This window comes from Ursus arctos, unplaced genomic scaffold (genome assembly GCF_023065955.2).
Source record: "Ursus arctos isolate Adak ecotype North America unplaced genomic scaffold, UrsArc2.0 scaffold_22, whole genome shotgun sequence".
NCBI classification, from domain to species: domain Eukaryota; kingdom Metazoa; phylum Chordata; class Mammalia; order Carnivora; family Ursidae; genus Ursus; species Ursus arctos.
The window spans coordinates 60,673,952-60,699,550 of NW_026622897.1; the positions used below are offsets into that span (position 1 = coordinate 60,673,952).

Sequence of the window (25,599 nt, forward strand, 5' to 3'; positions counted from 1 at the left end):
ATGTAATGGTAGCCTCTCTCCTGCTGCTTGCTGACTGGACCATCATCCATCTCTTGTCTTATGGAGTCCCACGGACTCTAGCTCTTGGATATTAGGGGTTCTGATCAACAGAGAACCAGCCTTTTTTTTTTTTTTTTTTTTTTTTTTTTTAGTGTCTCTGTAAAGATCCCTAGTGCTATTAGGACTGTTTTCATCTCCCCCAACCTGGCTTTAGTCCCAATGATTCTCCTCTCTGAAACCCTTTTTTAGCTACATTTTCCACTTCTCATTCCTGGGTCTATCCAACTTTCTTGTTTGAAATTCCAAAACAAACTGGCTCAAGCCTTGTCCTGACTCGGACGGGGTGACCCTGGCCACGAGCATACCGAATCCCCTGTCACACACCTCAAGGCATTGTTAGGGAAGGAATTTCCCAGAGACAGCACCAGAGATAAAGACGGTTGAACGTACTTCAAAGGAAAGCAGTTCTTGCTGTTAATAATCAAACTGAACTGGTGTCGCATGGCCTTAGAAACAGGGATACTATGAATTACAAAAATAATTATTTATCAAATGCAGAAAATCAAAATGTTTTACATAAAACAAAAGTAACCATCCATATTAGAAATTTTATTTAGTGGTTGTTTATTGTTTTCTCAAATAAAAATTTTCTTTATACCACTCCTTTTTTCTCTGTTGCACTCTGGGGGGGGTCTTTGGGTGGTAAATACAGACGGCATTCGTTTCTCAGGTTTGTAACATACCTTGTTTATTTTGAGCTTACGTAGTCAACAGCAAAAATCCTGAGTTACTTCATCTGCAGGCTTTGCTATCTGAAGGAAAATACACATCAAATTAAGTTTAATTTCCAAGTACTAGGTGTATCATTTTATTGCAAAATGATTTTCTCTTGTACACCTTCCTGAACAAATCCTACAGGTCAATATGTTGATGTCACTCAAATCAGTCACGGACAGATGCCATCAATCAGGCATCTGAATTACAATATCCCCAGTATAATCACAGCCCAAATTGTCTCTCTTCTCAGATCATAAAGAGGCCTTCCTCAAGCCAGGTAACGAAACCATTTAATGGGAAGTCACGGCATGGGCATGACTCACAAATACAAGGACAGTAAATACAAGAGTGAAGAAGCCTTTCTTTACTCTGAAGGTTGAACTTTTCCGCTCAGATGATAACACCCACATTTCTTCCGGGCCTATTTAAATTTTGGTAACATTAGGACAGAAGTATAAGTGAACATTCCCAGTTGCTTAACTTACTCCACACTGTTAATATGGGGACTTTCCACCAAGGAAAATCTAAATGTATAATTAAGTCTCAGACCAAATGCGACAGCTGCTCCAAGGCAAACATGGTAATTCAGAGCACCCAGCAACTCACAGTTCAGCCAGGGAATCATCACACCTGTATGAGTTCCTGGTTGTAGGAGAACAAAGTATTAGCGGTTTTGAGTTATGCCTCTGACACCTTTACTACTAGTCACTGCCTGCAGGCGTTAACATTACCAAGACTCTTGCATCCCCAGAGAATGTCCGCTCTTAAAGTTTGGCCCCAGCTGAATGCATGAATCATTTGTGTACCTTCCTTCAATTCAGGTCCTTCCTAAAAATTGCAATTAAATCTCATGACCCAGAGATTCTCCTTGATACCTTCCCCTTCAGAATCTCGCTGGTGACTATCTGAGACTCCTAGATCTAGAACTTCTTTCCCAGTTGTGGGAAAGGGGGCACAGTGTAAGTTCTGGCCCCAAACTGCCATGGCTGGTTTCCCTCAGCTTTGTTGGTATCAGTTTCTCTCCTCACCTTCCCCCTGCTGGGCACTTGCTCAGACAAGATGTAAGTGTCACCTGCTTTCTGCAAGAACAGCCTTTAAGAGGCCTAGCTGTCCCCCCTTCTCTCCCCCAGATATGTAATTCCTATAATTGGCTCATTTGAGAATTAGAATTCCATAGAAAAACCAATTCCTGATAAAAAGCACATTGATTATCATTTGGCCTGGGACTGGACACAAGATGTGACAGAAAAGGCAGTAGTTCAGCTGACTCTGCCTCTGTGCCTTACTCCAGCCTTCACGATAGGCCTATAGTCCTAGGGACTCTCAAAATAGAAGTCCTGTTGCTTGGTGTCAGGGTAACCTGCTTGCGGTCAGATATGGCATTTGCAAAACCATGGACTTCTTCGACTCAGCAAATCAAACCTACATTTCACTCTATGCTATTGCCTACAAATTCTGTCCTCTAAGCAGAATGAAAAGTCATACATTTACCTGCTACAAGTTATTTAAATTGGCAAAGTTGACTGGAAAAGGCCACTGGAACCATGTCTCTAGGTCTGACACAAGCACATTTCTCTCCCAGCTTCCTCCTGTTTGGTGTGAATTAATGAACTTGGGAAATGCAGAGAGACAGCAAATGAGCTTTCCGGTTGGAGACTGTTCTCGCCTTAGCTCTGGCTTGCTTTGAAGGCCGACGTTGAGGGCAGTGTGCTTTGCAGTGATGCTTTATGGGATGTGCCACGTCACTTCATTAATGACTTAGAGGGCCAGGTTCCAAAAACTGGAGAACTGCCCCTAGCCACATCCAGTGTACCGATTGCCCCAATTTCAGTCTGGAGGGAAATGGGGAAGGGAGAGAGAAAGGGAAGGAGGCCTATGGAACCATTAGAACATTTAGTTCCTGACCTGGCTTTGAATATGATTTTATTCCTTCATTTGGTCAAACAGGAAATATACAGCCATAGGAAAAATGAAGACTGCTCTTTCATTGTCTGTTGTGATAAATATGCTAGCCAAGGCCACCTTTTCTTTGCAAATGAAAATGTCCCATATGTACATCCTAGTCATATAATCTTTGCATGACCTTACCCTGTCCCCTAGAAAACATTCCCTGGGCACCCTCCCCAGCCACAACTTCAAGTCCACTCACTGCACATGCCCTGCTAGGGGCATGAAGACAGTTCCGAGTATCACACCGAAGGCTGTGTACTTGAGAATCTTCCCGAGTGCCTGCACCAAAGCATCAGAATGCGAGTCCTGTCATCATTAGCTACCAGGATGATTCAGGGATTTTATTCCCCAAGGTGGCTTGAATCAAATGTAAAGTATCTCCTAGAAACTCTGTATATAGTGTTCCCTTGGTACCCAGGAAGCTCTGAAATAACAAGAGATAACAGACTCATGACGTTTTATAAATACTCACAGGTTTGTCGGGATGGAACACAGAAACCAAGTCTTCCAGTCAGGCATGACGAAGTCTGTTTGTCTCACTGGAAATACTCGAAGTGGATGCTTCCAGAACGTTGGAAATCCTGACTGACTGCCTGATAGGTGCTTGGTAAGTTTTATTCATTTCCAAGGCTGCCATGATGAAAGCTACAAGGCAGTCGAGAGAAGGGGTTCAGGGCTGGGGCTGTGACGAGGACAGGGCTTTAGGACAGGTATGCTTTGCTTCCATCAGAGAAGCAAATGGGGAAGGGTTGAGTGACTCTTACTTGGAAAAGCTGGGTTTTTTGTCAGTGTGCTGTTCTCTTAGGAAACCGCAGCACGGGCCTGATAAGCTCAGGAAGCCTCTGAAATCGTATGCAGAATTTGTGTGAGACTTTCCCCGAAACACATACTTCGTTTTTACCAGATTCTCAAAGTAGTTCGTGTGCCCCTCCCTACCCGGGGGTCAAGAAGAGTTCTTAGGTTAGTCAACAAAGTCGTTGGAATTGTTCAAACTGTGAATGGCAAAACACAAACCAATACTCCCAACTACCAAACCTTGACTATATTAGTTAAACACAGTAGATTTTCAAGTGCCTGAACAAACGAAGAAGAAGCATGACTGAACTCATTTTAGATTTTCTCATAGGAATCTAAATTCGCAAATAAATAGATATTAATATATATACATAAATTGTATCATAAAGAAATCATAACGGGGAGGCAGTGTAGTTTAGGCTGAAGACTCTAGAATCATCCTACTCGGTTTCACATCCTGTCTCATCTACTTTCTCTACTTTGTGAATTTGGAAAAAACTACTGAATATTTCTGTGCCTCAGTTTCCTCATTAAGAAAATGGGGGAAGTGATAATTATATACTAAATAAAATAATGTATAAAGTAGAATGAATGAATCTTGGCATGTTAAAAGTATTTAAATAATCACTGGTTATTATCACTAAGTTTGAGAGTCGTTAATTAGAATGCTATTTTATTTTTTAAAGGGACTGTAAGTTTTCTCTTAGGTAGAAAATTACAAGTCAAATATTTGTTATGAGAAATTTATTATTTTGTTTTTCCTAGAATTTGTCATCAGGTCTAGCTATATTCTAAGAACTAACAGACTAAATATTATCAGTAAGCCTCAAACTAAATTTCCCATGAAGAAAATCAGAGTACATACTGGGTTGAAAACTGTTAAGAAACAGCATTCAATTAGAAGATTTTTGAATCAAAAAAAAAAAAAAAGCATTTCCATAGGATAAATGATGAATTAATATTTTGCTCTTCAAAAAGAAATTTTAAAAAATCTAGAAATTCGAATGCATTAACCAGGAACTGAATTGGCAAATGTGCAATTATGTCAATGATACTAACATAGGAAAAGTATTCTGTCGTGCAAGAGCTGATCGATACAGCTAGAGTCAGTCCATTGGCTCTTTGGGTCCTTCTAGAGTTACTAACTTGTTCTGCATCACAGTTGAAGTGAGAACCATTATACTTTGGATGGAGGCAGGGAGTTTTGACCCATTCTAGAAATAAATAAGAAAGAATGTCTTCTTGCCTTTAAATGGCACAGAATCCAGAACAACAAACATTTTACTGCGTAAGATTGTTTATGTGCGACTCCTGAAGGTCTCAATGTTCGGTTTTGCTTTAAGCAATTACTGAGAGAAATAAGACCACAGCAAAATAGGGCATGTCTATCCTAAATAAGCCAGGAGTGTTAGAAACGCCCGTACTTAAACAGTTCCTTACCATGGCCTGATATGAGCTAGCCTGGACGTCTTAGGGCACCTATGACGACTGCTCCTATCCCCAGACCTTAAAGATATAATTTTCCCGAAGATCTATCCTTGAACCCTTGCTGTTTCCTATTTCTCTGTCCCTGAATGGTCTCATGGATTCCCACAGCTTCTGCCATCTTCTGCCCATTAATGGCTCCCACGTCAATATTGCTATCTGCGCCTGTGTGGTAGCCATCCAGCACCGCTCAGACTGAATTCAGCCCCCTTCCCTCCTGCTCCACTCCTAGCCCAGACTTTCTCTTTCTATGAAAGCACTACCTCACAGTGACTTGTTATAAATACAGTGGGAAATCTGCTTCTTCTTCCCTTCATTATGTCCTCAACTTTATTGGTGCATGTGTGTGTGTGTATTTAAATTCTGTCAGATCCTTAGGAAAGAGAAAGAGAAGGTAAAATTTAATTAAACTATCAATTCTCAGGTTAACATTATCCTGGTCTCTCAGACTTAAAACTTGAATCTCGGTCGATTGCCAAGCAGCACAGACTCTGCCTTTGGGGTATCTCTCCTTCTTACCATCCTCGCTGGTGTCCCTACTGACGGCTCTCTCCCTCCCTTCAGTCTACTCTGCACACGCTCCCAAAGGAACTCCCTGGAAGCCCAGCTCCAGTCAAGTCATTCTGCTCTGATGTTTAATGGGTCCACATTCACTACTGATCTAGTTATTAAAATCTCCCTCACACGGGAAGCTCTACAATATGGCACCCCACCCCCATCCAGTTTGCTTCTCACTCCTGTCTTTCAGATGTACTTGCTCGTAACAGAAAGGATGCTCACAGTCCCCAGACATGCTCTGAGCTGCTCTGTCTCAACATTTGCTCAACTGTCCCTTGCTAAAATGCCTTCCTTGAATCCATCTTTCACTTTTTGAGGTTCTTTCTATTTTCCATGACCATCTCAGTTCATTCCAAAGGCTGCCTACTTCCTACAGGATGCAGACCAAACTCCTCAAAATGGGTGAGGCCCTCAATTATCTAGCCCAGACGTGCATTTACTTATAGGCAGTACTGTCCTTACAGCCAAACAAAAGGGAGCCTGCCTTGGCCACATTCTTTAGGGCAATTCTGGGCCTCTTTCTACTGTACCACACTCCATGGGACAAGGCCAAAGAGATGTGCCCCCCACCCCCTGGCTCATCCTATCCTTCCTTTCTAGACCATCTTCCAGGTACCAAGACCCTAAAATCCCATGCCCAGATGGCTCTCAGAGTCTACAAGAGTCTCTTTCCCAGATCGCCCTTAGAAGGGTAAGCCACAGTGCTGATGATGTCCCCATACTTAGGGCTTAAGAGAAGCCAAGGGATGGCTCTTTGCAGGGGTGTGAACAGATGCAAGCATGGGGGCTGGCACGTTCACATGCGTGCAGCCACAAGCGTGGGCTAGAGGCAGGTTCTCTCACCACCTCCTTCCAGCATGGAACGACAAGGATTCCGCCTTCCAGGTTATTGCAAAGGTGTACTTGTCGAGGAGGAGGGCTAGAGTACATCTTATTAATCGTTATCTTTACTTTTAACGTTTACTTATTAAGGCACAGATATGTAGGCCCCCATTTGTTATTCTTGCCCTGGGCCCTGCCAGTGTCAAAGGCAGGCTTGCTTCTAGGGAGCCTGTGTTGTAACCACACCAAATACGTGCGGTTCTTTAAAGCCTTGTCTTTCTCAAACATCAGTTCCGCTGCACCGGCCGTTCTGTCATCTGTGTGCCTGAGAGTCCCCTGGGGCTTTCGGAGCACGCTTTAAGAGGCTGAAAGGTAAAAATTTGATCCCAGGGTCCTGGGATCGAGCCCCACATTGGGCTCCCTGCTCAGCAAGGAGCCTGCTTCTCCCTCTGCCTCTACTGCTTCCCCTGCTTGTGCTCTCTTGCTCTTTCTGTCAAGTAAATAAATAAAATCTTAAAAAAAAAAAAAGGTAAAAATTGCCACCTTTGTCACTATTTTTAATACTACTCAGGAAGGACGAGCCAATACAAGGTGAAAAGAGGAGGGAATGAGAGATCCTATACAGAAGTGAGGGAAGAAGTTCATATCTTTTTCATGTTCTACGAATCTGTATATGAAAAACCCAAAAGAATCGACTAAGAACTATTTTTAAATCATAGGAAACTATAGTAAAGAAGATAGTTATAAAATTAATTTATAAAAATCAATAGCTTTTCTATATATAAACAGTCCTTAATTAAACCACAAAATGAAAAAACTTCCTTTACAATCGTTACAAAAAGATACAACATTTGTAAATAGACTTCAAAGAAACATATAGGATGTTTATCTGTAAGTTTAAAGAGAACTTTAAAACTGTTTAGGAAAGTCATTGATAAATGGCGTACATACCTTACAGAAGTTTGATTGTAAAGCTGTCAATTCTCAGCAAATTAACAAACCAATTCAACGCAATAGCATTCTAAGTGAAAACAGGATTATTTTTTTTTTTTGGAACTTGATAAAATAATGCCAAAGTTCATCTGGAAAATATACATGTGAGAATAGCGAGAAATTTTGTTACCCGATATCAAAATCAGTTCTATAGTACTGTATTTAAATGTTTGGTCCTTGTTCTAGAAGACACTACAAAGAAAACGAATCAGAAATTGACCCAAGGACTTATGAATGTTTTACTATATGATAAGGCTGGAGTTTCAAATCAACAAAATCAGCTGGAAAATTGTTTCACCAACAAATGGCATTAGAACACCTGGCTAGCTCTTTGGATAAATAAGTGAAAAGAGTTGACTACCTCATTCTTTATGTCAAAATTAAACTCCAGATAGAGCAAAGATTGTAATGAAAAATTAAATCCGGTAAATCCAGGAATAGAGCAAGAGATAATTTTAAACATCATTTTCAATTAAGGAAAGCTTATCTAACTATGTCACAAAGATCAGAATTCAAAAAGAAGATTGATAAAGTTGATGCCAAACCCTTTAAAATTTACTGTGCAGCACAAAGGAAAAAAATACCACACCAATGTTGAGTGACAAACTAAGAAATAATTTGCAACACATGTATCAAACAATGGCTGATTTCCTGAATAAACAGAGGCCCCGTAAATAAAAAGCTAAGAAAATGCTAATAGGAAAATTAGCAAGAGGACCGAACCGAAGTGAAAAAGAAATACACATGCAGATAATTGTTTGAAAAAAAGCTAATAACCCCTATTCATCATTTTTAAAAAGACAACATGCGTTGCCCAATATTCACCATCATGGTGGCAAAGGCTTAAAATTTGGTAAGATTTCGGGTTTGTGGGAAAACCAGCATTCTCGTACAGTCTTGCTGGGTGTGTAACTGGGTGCAACTTACTTGGAGGTCAATTGGTCAGTCTCCATCAAAAGAGAAAATGAATGGGCTCCGACTTCTCTGAGTCTGTTTCGGCAGAATAAAGCCCCGTGGCTCATGACATTCTTGAACCGTTGGGATCGTGAAGCCAAATTTCCGTCATCTGGCATTGGAACAAAGAGGTAAGAAGCTTTTATTTTTAGTCCAATCATTTTGAAGCCATATTTCTTCTTTTTCCAACAAGAGAGAGAACAAAATGGCAAGAGGCAATCGGACCACAGTGACAGAATTTGTCCTTATGGGATTCACAGACCGTCCGGAGCTCCAGCTGCCCCTCTTTGCGGTGTTCCTGGTCATTTATCTCATCACCTTGGTGGGAAACCTTGGCATGATTCTGCTCATCAAGGTGGATTTGAAGCTCCACACCCCCATGTATTATTTCCTCAGCCACCTGGCATTCATCGATGTCTGTTACTCATCTTCCATTGGGCCCAAGATGCTGCAAAATTTATTGGTGAAGAAAAAAACCATCTCCTTTTCAGGCTGCTTTGCCCAGCTGTACTTCTCCAGTGCTTTCGCCACCACCGAATGCTTCCTCTTGGCCACGATGGCCTATGACCGCTACATGGCTATCTGCAACCCCCTGATCTACACAGCCATTATGACCCAGCGGGTCTGCAAGGAGCTGGTGATAGGGGTCTACACCTACGGCTTCCTCAACTCTGTAATACAAACAGTTCTGACCTTCCAGTTGTCCTTCTGCGACTCCAACATCATCCACCACTTCTACTGTGCTGACCCCCCTCTCCTGGCCCTCTCCTGCTCCGACACCGGCAACAAAGAAAAGCAGCTCTTGATCTTCTCAGCAGTGAATCTCACTGGATCCCTCCTGACCGTCCTTATCTCCTACGTTTGCATCCTCTTTTCCATTATAAAAATCCAGTCTTCCGAAGGCAAGTGCAAGGCGTTTTCCACCTGCGCCTCCCACCTCACTGTGGTCATCATCTTCTACGGGACGTTGTTTTTCATGTACCTGCAGCAACCCAAAGCAGGGGATTCGTGGAAGTACAACAAAGTGGTCTCTGTGTTTTATAGTCTTGTAATTCCCCTGCTCAACCCTCTGATCTATACCCTGAGGAACACGGAAGTAAAGGACACCCTGAGAAAGATGCTGGAGGGCAAAGAGCCATAGTGAGCGAGTTGTCAGAACGTAGCTTTGGGAAAGTAGGCTATGCTGACACGGGGTAACCAACATGGTTGAAATTTTGCAGGCCCGTTGCCATGCAGCCAAGCCAGCTCGGATTTTTTTAGAGACCAAAAGTACCGGGCCACTTGCTTGACATGGTGATATTGAATCCAACCAATTACCGTGGACTAATCAGAATCGATTTACAAGCTACACAGTTAAGAGCTACACCCTTCCTCTGTTGACAATGAAGTGGCTTACTACCAATTAGGTAATAATATGAACTCTAAATCTGGAAAGATCCTCAAAAAGCAACATTCTGGGTGAAACTATAAATTTTTGAACCTGAGTACAAAACCCACACATGACTGACTGTGTTATTAGAAGCATTTTCTAGCTTAAAACGGCCTATATTGCAGCAAATCACTTGTTAGTCTTGAAACGTATTTCTTCATAACATATTACAATAGATGGTAGTTAAGTTTCAAGACCAGATCGTGAAAACTTATTTAATCTAAACGTAGTTGAAATACTGCGTGTTTAAAATGAACAGTAGAAGTAATAGTATTATAGCAAGAATAAGGGGAGGAAAGAACAGAAAAACTACGAATCAGTGAAATGTGGGGGGGTTTTGTTTGTTTAATTAGAAGTGATAAGGTTTAGGCTGCTTTCAGAGATGCTAAAAGTGGTTATTTATTCAACAGCCGGGGCTTAATTTCTCTGGGCTCTGGAAAGCACAGCTGCAGTGCAGTGTGGTGGGGAGGGCGGAGGGAGGGGTCCTACCTGATCTCAAGAAAGGGAAAGAGGGAGAGTCTCCTAAGAGAACCAGGCCAGAGTATGCATGTTTCTGAGAAATGAAATTATTGCCTGAACTAATCTGAATGATCTAGAGAAATACTTTTCCATGTTCTTTATTTCTATTTTCACAGATCTGACTGTCCCACTTTCTTAGAGATCTATATAAATCTGTAAGTTCTTGCTGTTGTGGAGGATAGGAGCGAGAAAAATCTCTTTTAATTTTTTTTCTTTTCTTTGGGCAAGAATATGAGCATTCTAGGTCTTTCCAAGTGTCAGTTTTAATACTTCATCCAAAATAATTCTGAAGATGCACAAAGCTGCCATAAACCATTAGATATTCTAAGTTGTTTTCAAATGTGATTATTGTTTTGAATTTTTTACAAAAATAGCTAAGAACGTATCTCACCACTCAATTACATAGAAATTTAAAATTAATCAAGAAGCTAAGGGGCTCCTGTTGCCCCCAGGTTAACCCTTCGGATAACATGGGGCATCTTTTGTTTCCTCGCTGCTCCTGATGTAGTACTTTAGAAGAATAAAAGTGGTTAAACGCTTAGAACGTCTTTTACTTAGCTCCGACAGCCTTCCTGGAGACTGAAATCGTAGGCTCTACTCCAGAATGCTTGGGGGTGGGGTGTTGGCCGTGATTCAAAAGAAAGGTATTACCAGGATTAAAGAACAAAGTGAGGAAAGGTGTGAAGCAAGGCCAGGACCTACGAGAGCTTGCAGAGATAGCAAACACGAGAGGAGCGAGCAAGGTGGGTAGGATAATGCTGAAGGATAATTAGAGACAGATTATGGAAGCAGGAGATTAAAAAGATTATCTGTTCACCTTGCACCCCAACACCTACAAAGGTTCCTGGCACAGAACAGAAACATCATAATTGTCTTCTGAACCAAACTGAATTCTTCTATATTTATTCCTGATTCCAATGGATGGGTGGACATGGTGCCCAGCCATGGCCCTGTGGTTGGGAAGTAACAGAGGGGAGGAAGTTACTGCAATCATGGCAGGAACACCATTTTTCAATATGCCCCTCCAGGATGACTAACATCTTTTTTTCCATTTTTTAAAGATTTATTTATTTATTTTAGAGAGAGAGAGGCAGAGCAGGGAGGAGGGAGGGGCAGAGAAGCAGAGGGAGAGAGAGTCCCAAGCAGACTCTGCACTGAGCATGGAGCCCAATGTGGGACTCCATCTCATGACCCAGAGACCACGACCTGCACCAAAACCAGGAATTGGTGGCCCTACTGACTGCACCACCCAAGTGCCACAAGGGAGGCTAACATGTTTAAGGCAGGAAGACACACGAATGCAACACAAACTGGCCAGTGAAGGAGACGCATCGGGGAAGTTGGTCTCTTGGGAAGACAGTAATAGCTAGAGCTGACAACGGACCATGACAGGCGAGGGACCGTTACTATAGGAATAGGTTGTCGTGAGTCGAGATAAAGAAAATGAGCGCGTACCAACACTCAGATAAGAAATTTATGTTTTCAATAAAAAGCCATACACGTTTCTCTCCCTCTCTCTCTCTCTCTCTCTCCCTCTCTCTCTCTCTCTCTCTTTTTTTTTTTTTTTTTGAGAGAGAAAGCACAAGACGGTGGCCGGGGAGAGGGGGGTTGGGGGGGGCAGAGGCAGGAGGAGAGAGAGAATCCTAAGCAGGCTCCACACTCAGCTCAGAGCTGATGCAGGGCCACATCCCATGACCTTGAGATCATGACCTGAGCCGAAATCAAGAGGACACTTAACTAAGTGAGCCACCCAGGTGCCCCACGCCATCCCCATGTCTTAAATATTTTTGGGACTGGTTCCATGTCTGTTTAGTTTAGAAAGAGAAAAAAACAGTAAGTAGATATCATATGTTTTAATATATGTCTCTTGGCAAATGAATACTTGGTCTAAATTTCATCAGTTCTTTGGGTCTTTTTAGAGAAAACTGAAGACAATATGTCATAATGCTTTCTCTGTAATGGCTTCCCAGGTGTTGAATTTGTGGACTTTGTTCAATGTGCTTCCTTGATTTTCTATAAAACAGAGTAGAAAATTAAGAATATTGTATTCATAGATTATGAAGGATTTAAGTCTATGTTTTCATAAATTTCTCAAAGACCTAAAAAACAAAGAGTTAGTTATGAGGAAGGGTCTGTATTGGCTGATGTGAGATAATATTTTCTATTTCCTTTCCCACTGGGGCGCCTTAGTCTTATAACTTTATCTCCCTGATTTGGGCCTTCTGGTAAGAAAAGTCTCAGGTGCGGAATCCAATCAATTACTGACATTAAAAAATACAGGTAGCATGCCATACATGTGCGTGGTATTAAAATGGCCATAGTTAAGCCACGTGAGGAACCGACACGGGCACGCATCTTTGTTCACTTACAAAGCGAGGCTGTTTCCGTCAATACTCATATTAATTATACTAATTTTTCAGCCCCAAATAAACAAATATCTTAATATGTAGTGTTACCAAAATAAAAATGTTTTACCTTTATTGGATTTTCAGTCTAACATTTCATTGAAAGTGAAAAGAATAAAACTGCTCTCACATATAAAAATATATAAATCCATTTTCCTCACGGTAATCCTAAAAATGGATGTCTTCTGACACATTCACCACATAGACAGTTTCCGTTAACAAATGTAATATGTAATTAAAACATAAATAAAATGTATAACTATAAAGTAATACTCATTTGCATATAAATGCTGAATTCTTAACTGGCTTACATTTAAACGTCTTTATTTCTCCTCATTTGGTGTGCTACTGATTTGTCATGCTTAGAAACAGGCCAAAAGGATTTTTTTTTTATATTGACCACGAAAAAGGAAACATGAGAAGGCAAATACTATTCATTTTCTTTTGTCTTATTTGATGTATAGTAAGTATTTCAAAAAGTTAAGAATTTTAAAACCTCAAGTGTGTGCCCCCAAATATTCAGCTGTGTCCTGGATGTACAATTCGAGCCTTCTTTGGAGAGTTAAACCAGTGCTCAGGACTGGCTCCTGCCTGCCTACAGTTAAGCGGCTCATCCACCAGCGAGACAGGGAGCCACTGATGTCAGAACTTGGGGAGTTGAGGCTCCTGGGAAGGGGACAGATTTAGCCCTAGTCTTTCAAGCTCCTCTTTTTTTTTCTTTTTTTTTGCTGTAAAAATACAAACATTTTAAAAAGAACTAGAACTTCCGTCTCTGGTAAGATCATGCAAATTGCAGCGAAGAGAAGGTAATCTTTATTTTTAAAATCAAACAATTATCACTTATACCATTGCAACAGCTGACCTGTCCTAACAAACAGTTCCCAGCAGGTTTGATTCTGTGTCCTGAAAGAAAAGGTTTTATTCCAGGAGCTCACTGTCTTTGCGTGGCTGTGGCACCTAGACACCTACCGACCTGCATCTTCTGCCCCCTCCTTCCGGTCAATCCCTCTTGCTGGTCACGTGGGACATGGTAGGAGAAGGACTAGAACGGCCAGCTTGCACTCTCCAGCCCCGCTCTGGGTCACCCCAGCCCGGCGTGCTGCCCTCCCGTAGGTTTCTCACACGTGGGCAGGAGTAGGGAGAGCCCCTCATGTCCTTTATGGGTTTCCCACAGACTTTTATTCCATCTGTGGGGTCTTTCCTCTGAACCCCCTTTTTAACTGTCCTTCTCCCTGTCACCTCTTAGTTCATCTGAAAGCTGGTGTCATAAATAGTATCCTTACTTCTCACCTGCCTTAGCAAAACTAGCGAGGAGCTGTCCTTAGAAATCTTTCGGATGCAGAGTTTCAATTAATGGAGAAAGTAATAGAGTAATGGTCAAATTACTAATGTAGTCATGTAAAATTAGTGGTAAAATTAATGTAGTTATAATGTAGCAACTTGAAAAGAAACTCTAATTAATGTTATTTATGTTGAGGGGAGTAATTTTTATTAAAAAAATGTTAAAATATCTTCCACGAACATTGGACTATCTTTCCTTTTTATATTTACCACGAATCACAGAGAATTCCTAAAGTGTTCATAGGCACAAAATAACACCATGGGCTTTAAGAATACAGCACTCTGTTCTGCTTTAATGATTAGCTGTTGAAACGCTGTCGGCTAAGCTTTGCCATCCTGGTCCCGTCATGTTCCCAGGACATCAAGTTGTTGAATTTATCAGAAAGAGGCTCTGCCTGTGTGGTCACTTCACTAAACCCATAACGCACTTCTGATCACACCTGTAAGTTCACATTTGGGAATATGTGACACACGCCTGCATGCCAAACAAGCAAAATAAATCATGCTGAGTCCTTTTTTTATTTAAAAAAAATGTGGTCTTGGGGCACCTGGGTGGCTCAGTGGGTTAATCGTCTGCCTTTGGCTCAGGTCATGATCTCAGGGTCCTGGGGTCAAGGCCCACATCAGGCTCCCTGCTCAGCAGGGGAGCTTGCTTCTCCCTCTCCCTCTGCCCCCGCTTGCGTGCTCTCTCTCTCACTCAAATAAATAAATAAATTAAATAAATAAATAAATAAATAAATAAATAAATAAATAAATAAAATCTTTAAAAAAAATTGTCTCAAAAAGCAGAGCTTCAAAGCCTGTAGAATTGCTGGTGGGGTACAAAGGAGGAGAAGGGAGATGGAATACAAGGTCCTCACTTGAGCCCCAGGTCTGTTCTGAACCATAGTATCGATCAAGGGGGTTGGACCATCCCAGTCTTAGCTTTCGTCTAGAAAATGGGGAAAATCATCTCTTACAGGGTTACTCTGAGATCAAATTGTAGAGGGTATGCTAAGGCGGATTTTAAACATTTAAAAGTATAAATAGCTTTTATCTTTAATAACCAGACTCCCACTTCTGACTTGTGTTCAACTTTAAGAAATGTTGATTTGAAGCAAGTATTTGGAAAGTTCTTACCTAACGAAATGTCTCTACCGAGTATGGAAGTTTGCAATGTCTCCAATAATGGATGTTTTTTCTTTCATCTACTTGACTGGAAAACTTAGTACAGCCCATTTCCAATTTCCAGGGGCCTCAGTCCTAATGTCTGTTCTAAAGTCAGTGACTTGGAACGTGGACACCCTGTCCATGGACACACAATTGCATGTGGGAACAGACCATGAAAGTCTTCTTAATTCATAATGAATCTCCACTGACATTTCCTTGATCCCGGACCCCTCCAGCTCACATGTTCCCATAGAACAGACATCTGACGTTCCAAATTGGGCCACTAGGAACTCCTCTTTGACTTGTGATGGCCCCCTTTGTGGAAGGCAGCATTCTCAGGCCCACGACTGTGACTGCCCTGAGCTGCTCTGGCTGCACGCCAGTTTCTGGAAGAGCAGCTTGAGGTGAGCTGTGGGTTAGAGGCCAGGCTGTGTGGGTGGGCAGTGGTGGGGCTCTCACTCACTTGCTCCTTGCTCCTTGCCCTTGGCTGCTGCTTGGACTAGCAGCAGGCCTGGATGAAGTTTCAAGGAAACAGCCCCAGAGGTCCCATTCTGCAGAAGCCTCTTCCCCTACCATTTTCCCTCCAGGGCTCTCGACCTTCCATGCAGGCTGCCGGGATGCGGATTCCACCTGTTCTCTCACACCAGGTGGAGGGTGAGCAGGGACCTGAGACAGTGAGGCCCTAAGGCTGCCCAGGAGGGAGGTCTAGGGAGCAGCTGATATGCCATTTCTCAGACTCTGTGGTGGCGCTTGCTGTTGCTCTACTTCTCTGAGGAAGAGAGCAAAATCTTTCAAGTGCTGATGAACCGTCTGGGAAATTGCCATATTGCCTATGAAATACAATAGGTGCTCAATAAAAGCTGCATTTTGGGTTAATCTAGTCTCTTTCCCTCACCCTTCTCCTCTCCTTCTCACTCTCTCCCACATGCACACACACACCACCACCATCACCACCACCACCACTACCGCCACCACCACCATCACCACTGTCATCATCACCATCATCATCATCACCACCACCATCATCACCACCACCACCATCACCACCATCACCACCATCATCATCACCACCACCATCATCATCACCACCACCACCACCACCACCACCATCATCACCACCACCACCATCACCACTGTCATCATCACCATCATCATCACCACCATCACCATCACCACCACCATCATCATCATCGTTATCATCACAGGGATGCTCCGTGGGGACAACAAGCTCAAAATCTTAATGATCAAATAATCACCATCTTCTATATCACAACCAACTTCTGCTTTTCACAGTTTTGTGCATGGACCTTTTGCCCAGTTACCTGGCTCAAAAAAATTTCTGTTACTCTTGACCTCTCCTTATTACCTTCACATTTCAAAGAGGAGACAAGATGTGTCCCATATTTCTTTATGCATTAATGCAAGACTTCTTGCATTAACCCCCTTCCTTTCACTCCTATTACTACCCTTAGTATTACTTCCTACCTGGACCTCTCTGTGTTTTTACTTCTAATCGCCCCACCTCAAAGATCGTCAGTAGTTTACTTATGTGTGAGGTTAGTGAGTGATAATATCAGCATTTCAGATCAGTGGGGAAATGATGGATTTATCAACCAATTAGAGCAAACTTCACCATACACATACTTTTTTTTGCCCTAAATCTTATATCAACACAAATTCAATATCAATCTGATTTTAATATAATAAATGGAACTTTGAAAATACTGGAATAAAATATAGATGAATATTTGCTAGTGTGGAAATAGGAAAAGCCTTTCTACGAAAAGAACTAAGTTCAGAAATTGTAAATAAAGGTGTGACAGTTTCCATTACACTAATCCGAAAACACGAGCATCAAGTGGGAAGATGTTCATAACGTGTGTATGACAGAGTTAATACAGGCAAATAAGATAAATCAATAAAGAATAGTTATAGGGCATGAGGGAACAACTCAAGAAATAGAAATAGCCTAAAATCTGCAAAAGATGTTCAATTTCATTAGTATTCAAGGAAATACAAAGTAATACAATGAGATCATCTGTCAGCCAGCAGGTTGGCAGCGATAGTAAAGGATATCAATAAGCAGGTGAGAGGTAGGAAGAGAGCCATGTTTACAGGCTACTTTGGGAGTGAAATTGGTATAAAATTTCCAGAGGGCAATTTGACAATATTCATCAAAAGTCTTAAATACCTTTTTGATCCAGCAACTTCCTATATGAGACTTTATTTGATGAAAACACTCCAAGAAATGTACAAAATCTGTGCATTTTATAATTTACTATAATGTTTATAAGAGTAAAACATTAGTAGCAATATAAAGATAAATCAATGAAAGATTGACTAAAGCAATAGTGATACAATATATATAATAATGCATCCATTAAAATAATGTGGATATAGTTTATTTTCATGAAAATGCTCATGGTGTATGTATAAAGGATTTTAAATTACGCATATGTCATTTCATTTTTAAAAGTTATGGGAAGTATATAGAGATTTACAAACTGCTAGTAGTGGTTGGTATTGGTTATTTCTAGGCGATAGAATCCCAGGTGTTTTCCACTGATTATTTAGAAATAAACAGCTCAGTCGGTTAAGTGTCTGCCTTTGCCTCTGGTCATGATCCTGAGATCGAGACCCGCATCGGGCTCCTGGCTCAGCAGGGAGTCTGCTTCTCCCTCTTCCTCCTCCCCCTGCTCGTGCTCTCTCTCACTGTCTCTCAAACAAATTTTTAAAAAATCTTAAAATAAAAAATAAGAATTCAGGATAGAGTCTTAAACACTTAGCCAAGATTCTAGCCTACATTTTGAATTCCGGTTACCTTCCTAGTGCCCAGTGTCAAGCCCAGAGGCAGGGAGTCAAGTTAAAGGCTGCGACCACGGTCATGTACAGTGAGTAAGGATAGCAGGAAGAGGGGGAAATGAGACAAGGAGGAGTAAAAAATGACACTGGGGTTTCAGATCTGACAGGGAGGCCCTTAGCTCAAAGGAGACATGGTTTAGCTGCAAGATGCTGGGTACTTAGACACGCAGCACAGAACCTTGCACATAGCAATAATTCAATGTTTCTTTAATGATCGAACATGGTTCCCTGTGATCCTTATTATAGTTTGATGTATCCGTACTCTATCGGCAATATTTTCTGGAAATTGCAAGAAGAGACTGAGAGAGGCAGTTTGATGCAATAAAGAAAACACTGAAACAGGAATGGAGAGATCTGTCTGACCCCCCAACCAGCTATGAGTCACCTCACCTTTTCTTCCACCTAAGAGTCCTCTTGTTCCACACTGGGACTTCAAGGCCACTTTTTCAGAGGGGTCTCCCCTGACTTCCAGGTCTCAAGAAAAAGAAGGAAGTCCCTTGCTCCTGTTCTCACTTGTCTAGTTATCAGGATTCAGCTGATACCTAGGAAATCACGAATCTCTGCCCTTCTTGTCTGGACTTGCCGCTGACATAGTTTCCTTGTGTGTTGGACTTAACCCACATAAAGAACGCACCGAGGAGTCTACGGAACACCCGGGATCTCAGCCCCAAAGAGGCGGCCCATTCGCAGGGGTCCTGATCCCCGCACTTCCCATGCCTTGGGCTCTCCACGCCCCCGGCGCTGAGCACTCTGCGTGCAGGGGTGTATCGCCCTTCCTCTGCGCACTAGCAGATGGAGCTGGAGCAGAACTTGGGGAAGCCAAGGGGCGCATCCCGCTCCCACGGTGTGCAACTGATGCGGCTCAGACTCAGACGTGGGGCGAGGATCGGCCACCTGCTGTTACTCACGGGGCTCGAGGTCTGAGGCCCTCCTGAGAGGTTTTACAGCTTTTTTTCACTAAATTTTTTCCTTTCCTTTTAAGAAGGAAAAAAAAAGAGATAGTGACGTGGCAGGCATGTTATTGGAGTGGCGGCTGAATATAGCTTGAAAGCTGAAAGACGGAGCTGGGTTTGGGCCCCAAACTGCTTCTGGGGAGCGCAGTGGTGGGCTGTGACCTATTGTTTCGTGCCAGCGGGGCTGGCCTGTTCGCCCGCTGCTCTCAGGCGGGAAGGCCCAGCGCTGGGAACACAGGGGAGCCGAGCCAGCCTGGCTGGAGACCGGTCTCAGCAGCTACCCTCGCACAGCACGGTTTTCCGTCTGCTCCGGAAGCCTAGCTTGCTTTCTCCAAAGTGTTCTCAGGGACAAAAATATACTAAGTGAATAAAATACATCTGTAGGCCTTTTGAAGGCTCCACATATTCTCTTCCAAAGAACACTCACTTCAGGCTCTTTACGGCAAGAGACGGGTCTCCTCCGTGGGCCATTCTGGCAAATCTTTGGCCTCAGAGTAGATGTCTGAGCCCCATTTTTTTCCTTATACTTCCATATTCTCTATATTCTTGAGCTACAGGATCCAATTACTGGCATGATTCAAAAAGCATGAGCGTGGACCCAATTTTTTTGACAATTTAAATCCCATTTAAACTTCTCGGTTTTGTAGTGAAAACCAAATTTTGAGATGTGATATCTGAGCACCTAACAATTGCTAAAATTCTGTAATAAGAATAAAAGAAAAGAAAGGAACAACCTCTAAAACCTCACAGATCCTTGCTTCTTTAGTAAAGTGGCAACAAATCATTCATAAGCCCCTGCAAAAAAAAATAATCACTAAAAAGAAACATTTTAATTATGAGCCTTTAAAGCATTTTTAAAAAATAGTTACCATACCTTAAAAGCTTTGCAGACTTCAAGCATAGTATAATAAAAATATTTTAAAATATTGATTTAAAATTCAAGTTGAACTGAACTGTCAGATATATTCCCCATGCCTTCTGATGCGTTCAAGTCTAGCTTTTTAAACCTCTTTCAGCCCTATGAGTTCTAATTTTAAATTAACTTTTCAAGAATCATCTGAGGCATTGCCCCCAGCAGCCCCATACATGCGTGTCCTCGCCACCTTAAACGTCTGGTCCCCAGGTTCATACTCTGGTATAAATGGGGGAGTCTGTCAAGTCTGACTTTTAAATAACTTGAGAAAATGGGCTCTTGCAACTTTCCCCTGGGACTTAATACTAATCCTGCTATTGAGAAAATTATGAGGATATTATTAGGAAAGCTACAGCACTTGTACCCTCTTGAAAAATAGAAGCATTGTGGTCACCAGGCAGCCCTGTCTTTATCGCCTTTGCAAACTTGACATCAAATCGCATGTTATTTCTGCTTTGGGTAAATGGTTTTCTTTGTGTGCCTTTCTTCGTTATAAAAGTAGCAACAGCCGAAACCAGCCCAGTAGAAATAATGTAAAAATGAAAAATTAGGCCAGACCAAAAGAAAACTGCCCCCTCTCTCCTGCACCACCTTCCTCCACTGCACCCATGGCCTAGGATGAGAGTGGCCATTGACAAGTCTGTTGCCCCCACTGGACCGTAAGCTCCTCGAGGACGGGAACTGCGTCATAATCTCACCTGGATGCTCAGCTTCTCTCATTGGTGTTCACTTCATCCTCCATTCGTAGAGGACGGTCCTGGTCCTTAAGGAATACTACATGCAATTCTTCAGAACAACGTGCTGTTTAAAAGGAGAATGTGTCAGCAAAGCAAGCAACAGACTTGTCAGAACAACCAAGGACAGTACCATCTAAAAACCACCCACGGGGAGGCGCCCTGTGGATCCAGCCCACACAGCCGTCCTCCTGATTTGGAGAATGGATGCATCACGACACCGGAACCTTCTGCCGTTTGATGCTACGTCATAACAGAAATGCCCTACTCTGATTCCAGGCTTAGAGGAGGGGAAGTTTTCCAGGCCACTGGAACTTAGATTTCTTTTTTTTTTTTTTTAATTAAAGATTTTATTTATTTATTTGACAAAGAGAGACAGCCAGCGAGAGAGGGAACACAGCAGGGGGAGTGGGAGAGGAAGAAGCAGGCTTATAGCAGAGGAGCCTGATGTGGGGCTCGATCCCAGACCGCCAGGATCACGCCCTGAGCCGAAGGCAGACGCTTAACCACTGAGCCACCCAGGCGCCCCTGGAACTTAGATTTCTAATTTTTCGTATTGTAATTGAGTAAGGTGGCATTTGATCATATCCATAAGTCTTCTGTGAGCTTTGTTAGGTTGACTCGGGATCCCCGAATCAGATCAAAACTGGGACAGAGAGAAAGTTTCTGTGCAGGGGTGATGGTGAATTTGCAAGCTGGCCCCTTCTGGATAACACACCTACCTTCGAAAGCTCTCTCTCTTGCATGTCCTCAGCCCCATGCTTGGTGCCAAGTGGATAGGCTGAATTGGACATGATCCCAGACTGCGAGAGTCTCTTGAATGAAACGTGGAAGAAATATGTCCCGTGTACTATGGTAAAAGATTGTATGGGCACAGTGGGAGCCAACGAGGGGAGCCATCTGTTCTAGCTGGGTGTAGGAAAGGAGCCGTCTGCGTTCTGGGAGAAAGCTGTGTTTCCCATACACATCCTCCAGGATGAGGACAGCATTCATTAGGAGACAATGGGGAGGAGACACTAAAGAAAGCATAGGGAAAATACCAGGGAACCTTGAGGTTGACTGGTTTTATTGATTAATGTTTTTACAAGGCTGACTGAATGTAAGTGCTTAAGTAACCTCAGAAAGCATTTAGAGGGGGCGCCTGGGTGGCTCAGCCATTAAGCGTCTGCCTTTGGCTCAGGTCATGATTCCAGAGTCCTGAGATCGAGCCCCGCGTTGGGCTCTCTGCTTGGCGGGAAGCCTGCTTCTCCCTCTCCCACTCCCCTTGCTTGTGTTCCCTCTCTCGCTGTCTGTCAAATAAATAAATACAATTTTAAAAAAAGAAAGCATTTAGAGGGTTATGTAGAGTAAATACATTTTTGGAGTCTCCAAATGCCTTTATATTTCAAAGTGTCTCCTTTATTAAGTGAATGAGGAACCCAAAAAATAAGAATGTAGAATTCTTTCCCCTAATGCAGAAAAAGACCACAATACCCAGTCAGGCCTAGGGCCGGAAGTCCGCAGGCCCCTAGCCAGAATAAGGGACTGGGTTACACAGTGGTTAAAGGCTCCAGAGTCAGGTGGCCTGAGTTTGAATCTTGGGGCCACCACTCACATAGTCTCTCTGTTTCAACTTCATAAAATGGGGCCAACAATAGAACCAGCAGCATAGGTGTCCTGGGGATTCAGTGAGAGAACACGTGTAAAGCACTGAGAGCAGAGCCTGGCCCGTGGTAAGCACTCAGTCAATGCCCACTCGACATGGAAGGGGGGGGCCGCTGGCCTCTGCAATCTTGCAATTACAGCACGCAAGATCAAGCAATTTAACATACACGCTTCTTGCCATGTCACCCCCTGGGGCTCTTTACGGTCAGAAAATGAAATGAAGAAGGGGAAAATGTCATGAAAAGAAAGGAGTAGTGTACAAGTGAAAAGAAAAGAAAATGAATGAAACAAAGAAAAAGGAAATCGAAGAGACCATGGGAAACATCAAGACAGAGAGGAAAGGTGCAAATGAGCCCAAACTTATTCTGAGAGGGGCTAAAAGTGACAGGGAAGGAGCCGCATGGTCAGCCGGGCTGAGAAGCGCCTGCGTCTTCACCACACCTACACGCCTCAGTTACTGCACGTTCCTCTCCTGTCTGTACCTCTCAAAGTTCTACTTCATATTGGAACAGTTCCCCGTGCTCATGAGAAAATACTTGAAAATATCAGCAAGCATTTTAAACAAAATAAATGACCTATAATCTCATCAGCCTAGACGTATCCACTGTAAATAATACCAGCTAATTCCTTCCATTTTTTTCCTAAAGTGTGTAAATAACAAAATTAAACTGATGTCTCTCGTGCAGCACTAGATACAAGGAGCCGAAGGGATTCTCCACATTAGCAGGGAAATGTTTGGAATGTGACAGAGAGGAAGCCGCTCTCTCAGACAGGATGATTGATTGGGGAAGGCCTCTCTGAAGAGGGGGCATTTGAAGAGAACGTTGAAGGAAGTGAGTCACGGGAGTAGCTGAAGAAAGAGTGCTCCAAGCAGCCGGGGGAACAGAATGTGCGCAGGCCCAGAGGCAGATGTGCCGGCATGCTAGAGGGGCAGCAAGATGTGTAGATGGGGTTAAGTGGAGTTAGCAAGAAAGAGGGGGACAGGAAATGAGATCGAGACCCCGCAGGAGGTCAGGGCATGGAGGGCCTTATAGGCTTGGGAATGATTCTCAGTGAGCTGGGAAACCACTGGAAAGTTCTGAGCAAAGGGGTGTCCGGTGTGTGGGCACGTGGGTGCCACCGACATGACTCAGCTACTCGGTACACACTCATCCCACCTCCTTTCACCACTGACTCACTTAGTTTTCCATCTGCTTCACATATGTGTGCCCTACTTCATGATTTCTACTCTTTCACCTTCTTTGGATTAATAACTTCTCCATCTTCGGAATGACCGGTAGCCGCGAAGCCCCACGACTCCTTCTCTATCTCACTGGTTTAACTTCAGTTCCCGGTGCTGTCTGGCTCATGTCATCTGGGTGAGCTCGTTTCATCAGGACACGTTACAAGCCAGCCTGTGGAAGGGATGAGCTTGGTTCAAGGGTCCGCCAAATGCAACCCCTTGTTCCAGGAAAAGAGGTGAAGGAAGATTCGGGAAGGGTGGTGTGGTCATCCTCAAGTAACACAGATCCTCCCAAAGCTTGCTCTGTCCTCTTGATCTTGCTGCAACTACTGTCACGGGCTGCGAGTGAATCCTGGGCTGCCCTCCCTGCCCTTTAGTTAGGAGCTTCAGATGCAGAGTCTGACGGCCCTAGGATGCACGCCTGCGCTCCGAGTGCGCGGGAGGTTACAGAAACATCTGGCATCTGCCACCTCGGTCGTGGAAGGTATATTCTTCCTCCCACTGCAATGCAAAAGACTAGGGTTTCCAAAGCCCTGGAAGGGGATTTAGATGCTGAAAGGCCTAGAGAGAATAACCAGTGTCTCTTAAATATGGCTATGAGCTCTTTCTGAGTGTGTCCTTGGCCTCAGCCAATAAGTTTTGATTTCTATTTCTATCATTGATGATAATTTCAAAATACTTTACTGAAATCTCATTTTCATTTTGACTGAAGAATAAATTAGAAGAAACATTTTTTCAATTTCCAAGTGGCTATGTTGTTTTTCACTAACATTTTATTACTAAATCTAGCTTTATCGAATTCTGGTCAGAGAAGGTAGCATGTGCCATAGTTCTGCTTCTTGGAATTAATTAAATCTGCTATATGGCTATTATGTTACCAATTTTTAGAAAAATACTTAAAAAGGAGTGTTATCACTTTGGATGGCAAATATTTTTATCAAAGTATTAAAAGAATAAATACTAAATTGGTCAAAGTTACCTATATTTTACTTGACTTTGGCTTTTTATGAGTCAAATATTGAAAAAGTTATATTCAAATCTCCCACCATTATTCTGCTATCTTTCCCATTTTTGATATTTTGCTTTATACACTTTGGTTCTGTGTATTTTGGCCCATAGGCATTCGGACTTATTGCCTTGATAATTGTCGAAGCTGGGTACTGGGTACTGAGTACATAGCAGTACATTACCGTGTTGTGTTGCCTTTTGGATCTGTGTCAACTTTTCCATAATGGCTTTTACGTCATCACTCAATATTGTTTCATTAGTCTGTCTATAGTAAAGGTTGGGTTCCCTCTGAAGCAGACCCTAAGATAAGGTTAAGTGCACACAGTTTATTTGGGAAATGTGGAGAAAACATGTATGTGTTCATTTATGAGCGGGGGATATATCTCATTTAGAATGTGTTTTGAATATTTGAGAATTAAAGGCTTGTGCTCTCTGGTATGCTTTTCATTTTCTTATCACAAAATTCGGTGTTTATGTTATTGCATCTTCAGTAATTAGCCTCACTGGCCCATGCCAACCGGAAAATAGGATATATCCTTCCACTCCTATTCCTGCAGTGCCGCGCTGTGAGTCATGCGAACGCCGTTCTCCAATCCTGACTTCCCTTAAAACCCCTGAGCACAAGCGAGCGGAAAGTGGGGCTAGGGGTGTCATAATAATGATGGCGACCACCATGCATGTAAAGAACCCCAGACAGACACAGACGGAATGATACAGTTTTAGTAGAGCCGATACATAACGTTAGCTTAGCTTCAGGTGTATAGCGTAGTGATTCAACCTCTCTATGTTATGCTGTGCTCACCACAGCGAAGCCACCGTCTGTCACCAGACACGCTATTACCGCGTCATTGACTCTATGCCTTATGCCGTGCCTCTCATTCCTGTGACTTGGTCATTCTGTACCTGGAAGCCTGTATCTCCCACGCCCCTTCGCCTGCTTTGCCCACCCCCCACACCCCTCCCCTCTGGCAGCTAAGTTTGTTCTCTGCGTTTATAGGTCTGATCCTACTTTTTGCTTATTCGTGTTATCTTTTAGATGCCACATATGAGTGAAATCATATGGCATTTGTCTTCATCAGTCTGCCT

General features: G+C 42.8%; 1 protein-coding gene across 1 annotated transcript in view; it reads left to right on the forward strand.

Annotated features, from left to right (window-relative positions):
• Positions 1 to 10,141, forward strand: part of LOC113245804 (olfactory receptor 1030-like) — a 101,612-nt gene extending 91,471 nt beyond the window's left edge. Inside the window, exons 3-4 of the mRNA XM_026486107.4 lie at positions 3,202 to 3,334; positions 8,528 to 10,141. Of these exons, the coding sequence (XP_026341892.3) occupies positions 8,540 to 9,475 (936 nt within the window). The 5' untranslated portion in view covers positions 3,202 to 3,334; positions 8,528 to 8,539 and the 3' untranslated portion in view covers positions 9,476 to 10,141. The remainder of the gene's footprint in view (positions 1 to 3,201; positions 3,335 to 8,527) is intronic.
• Positions 10,142 to 25,599: the final 15,458 nt, after the last annotated feature.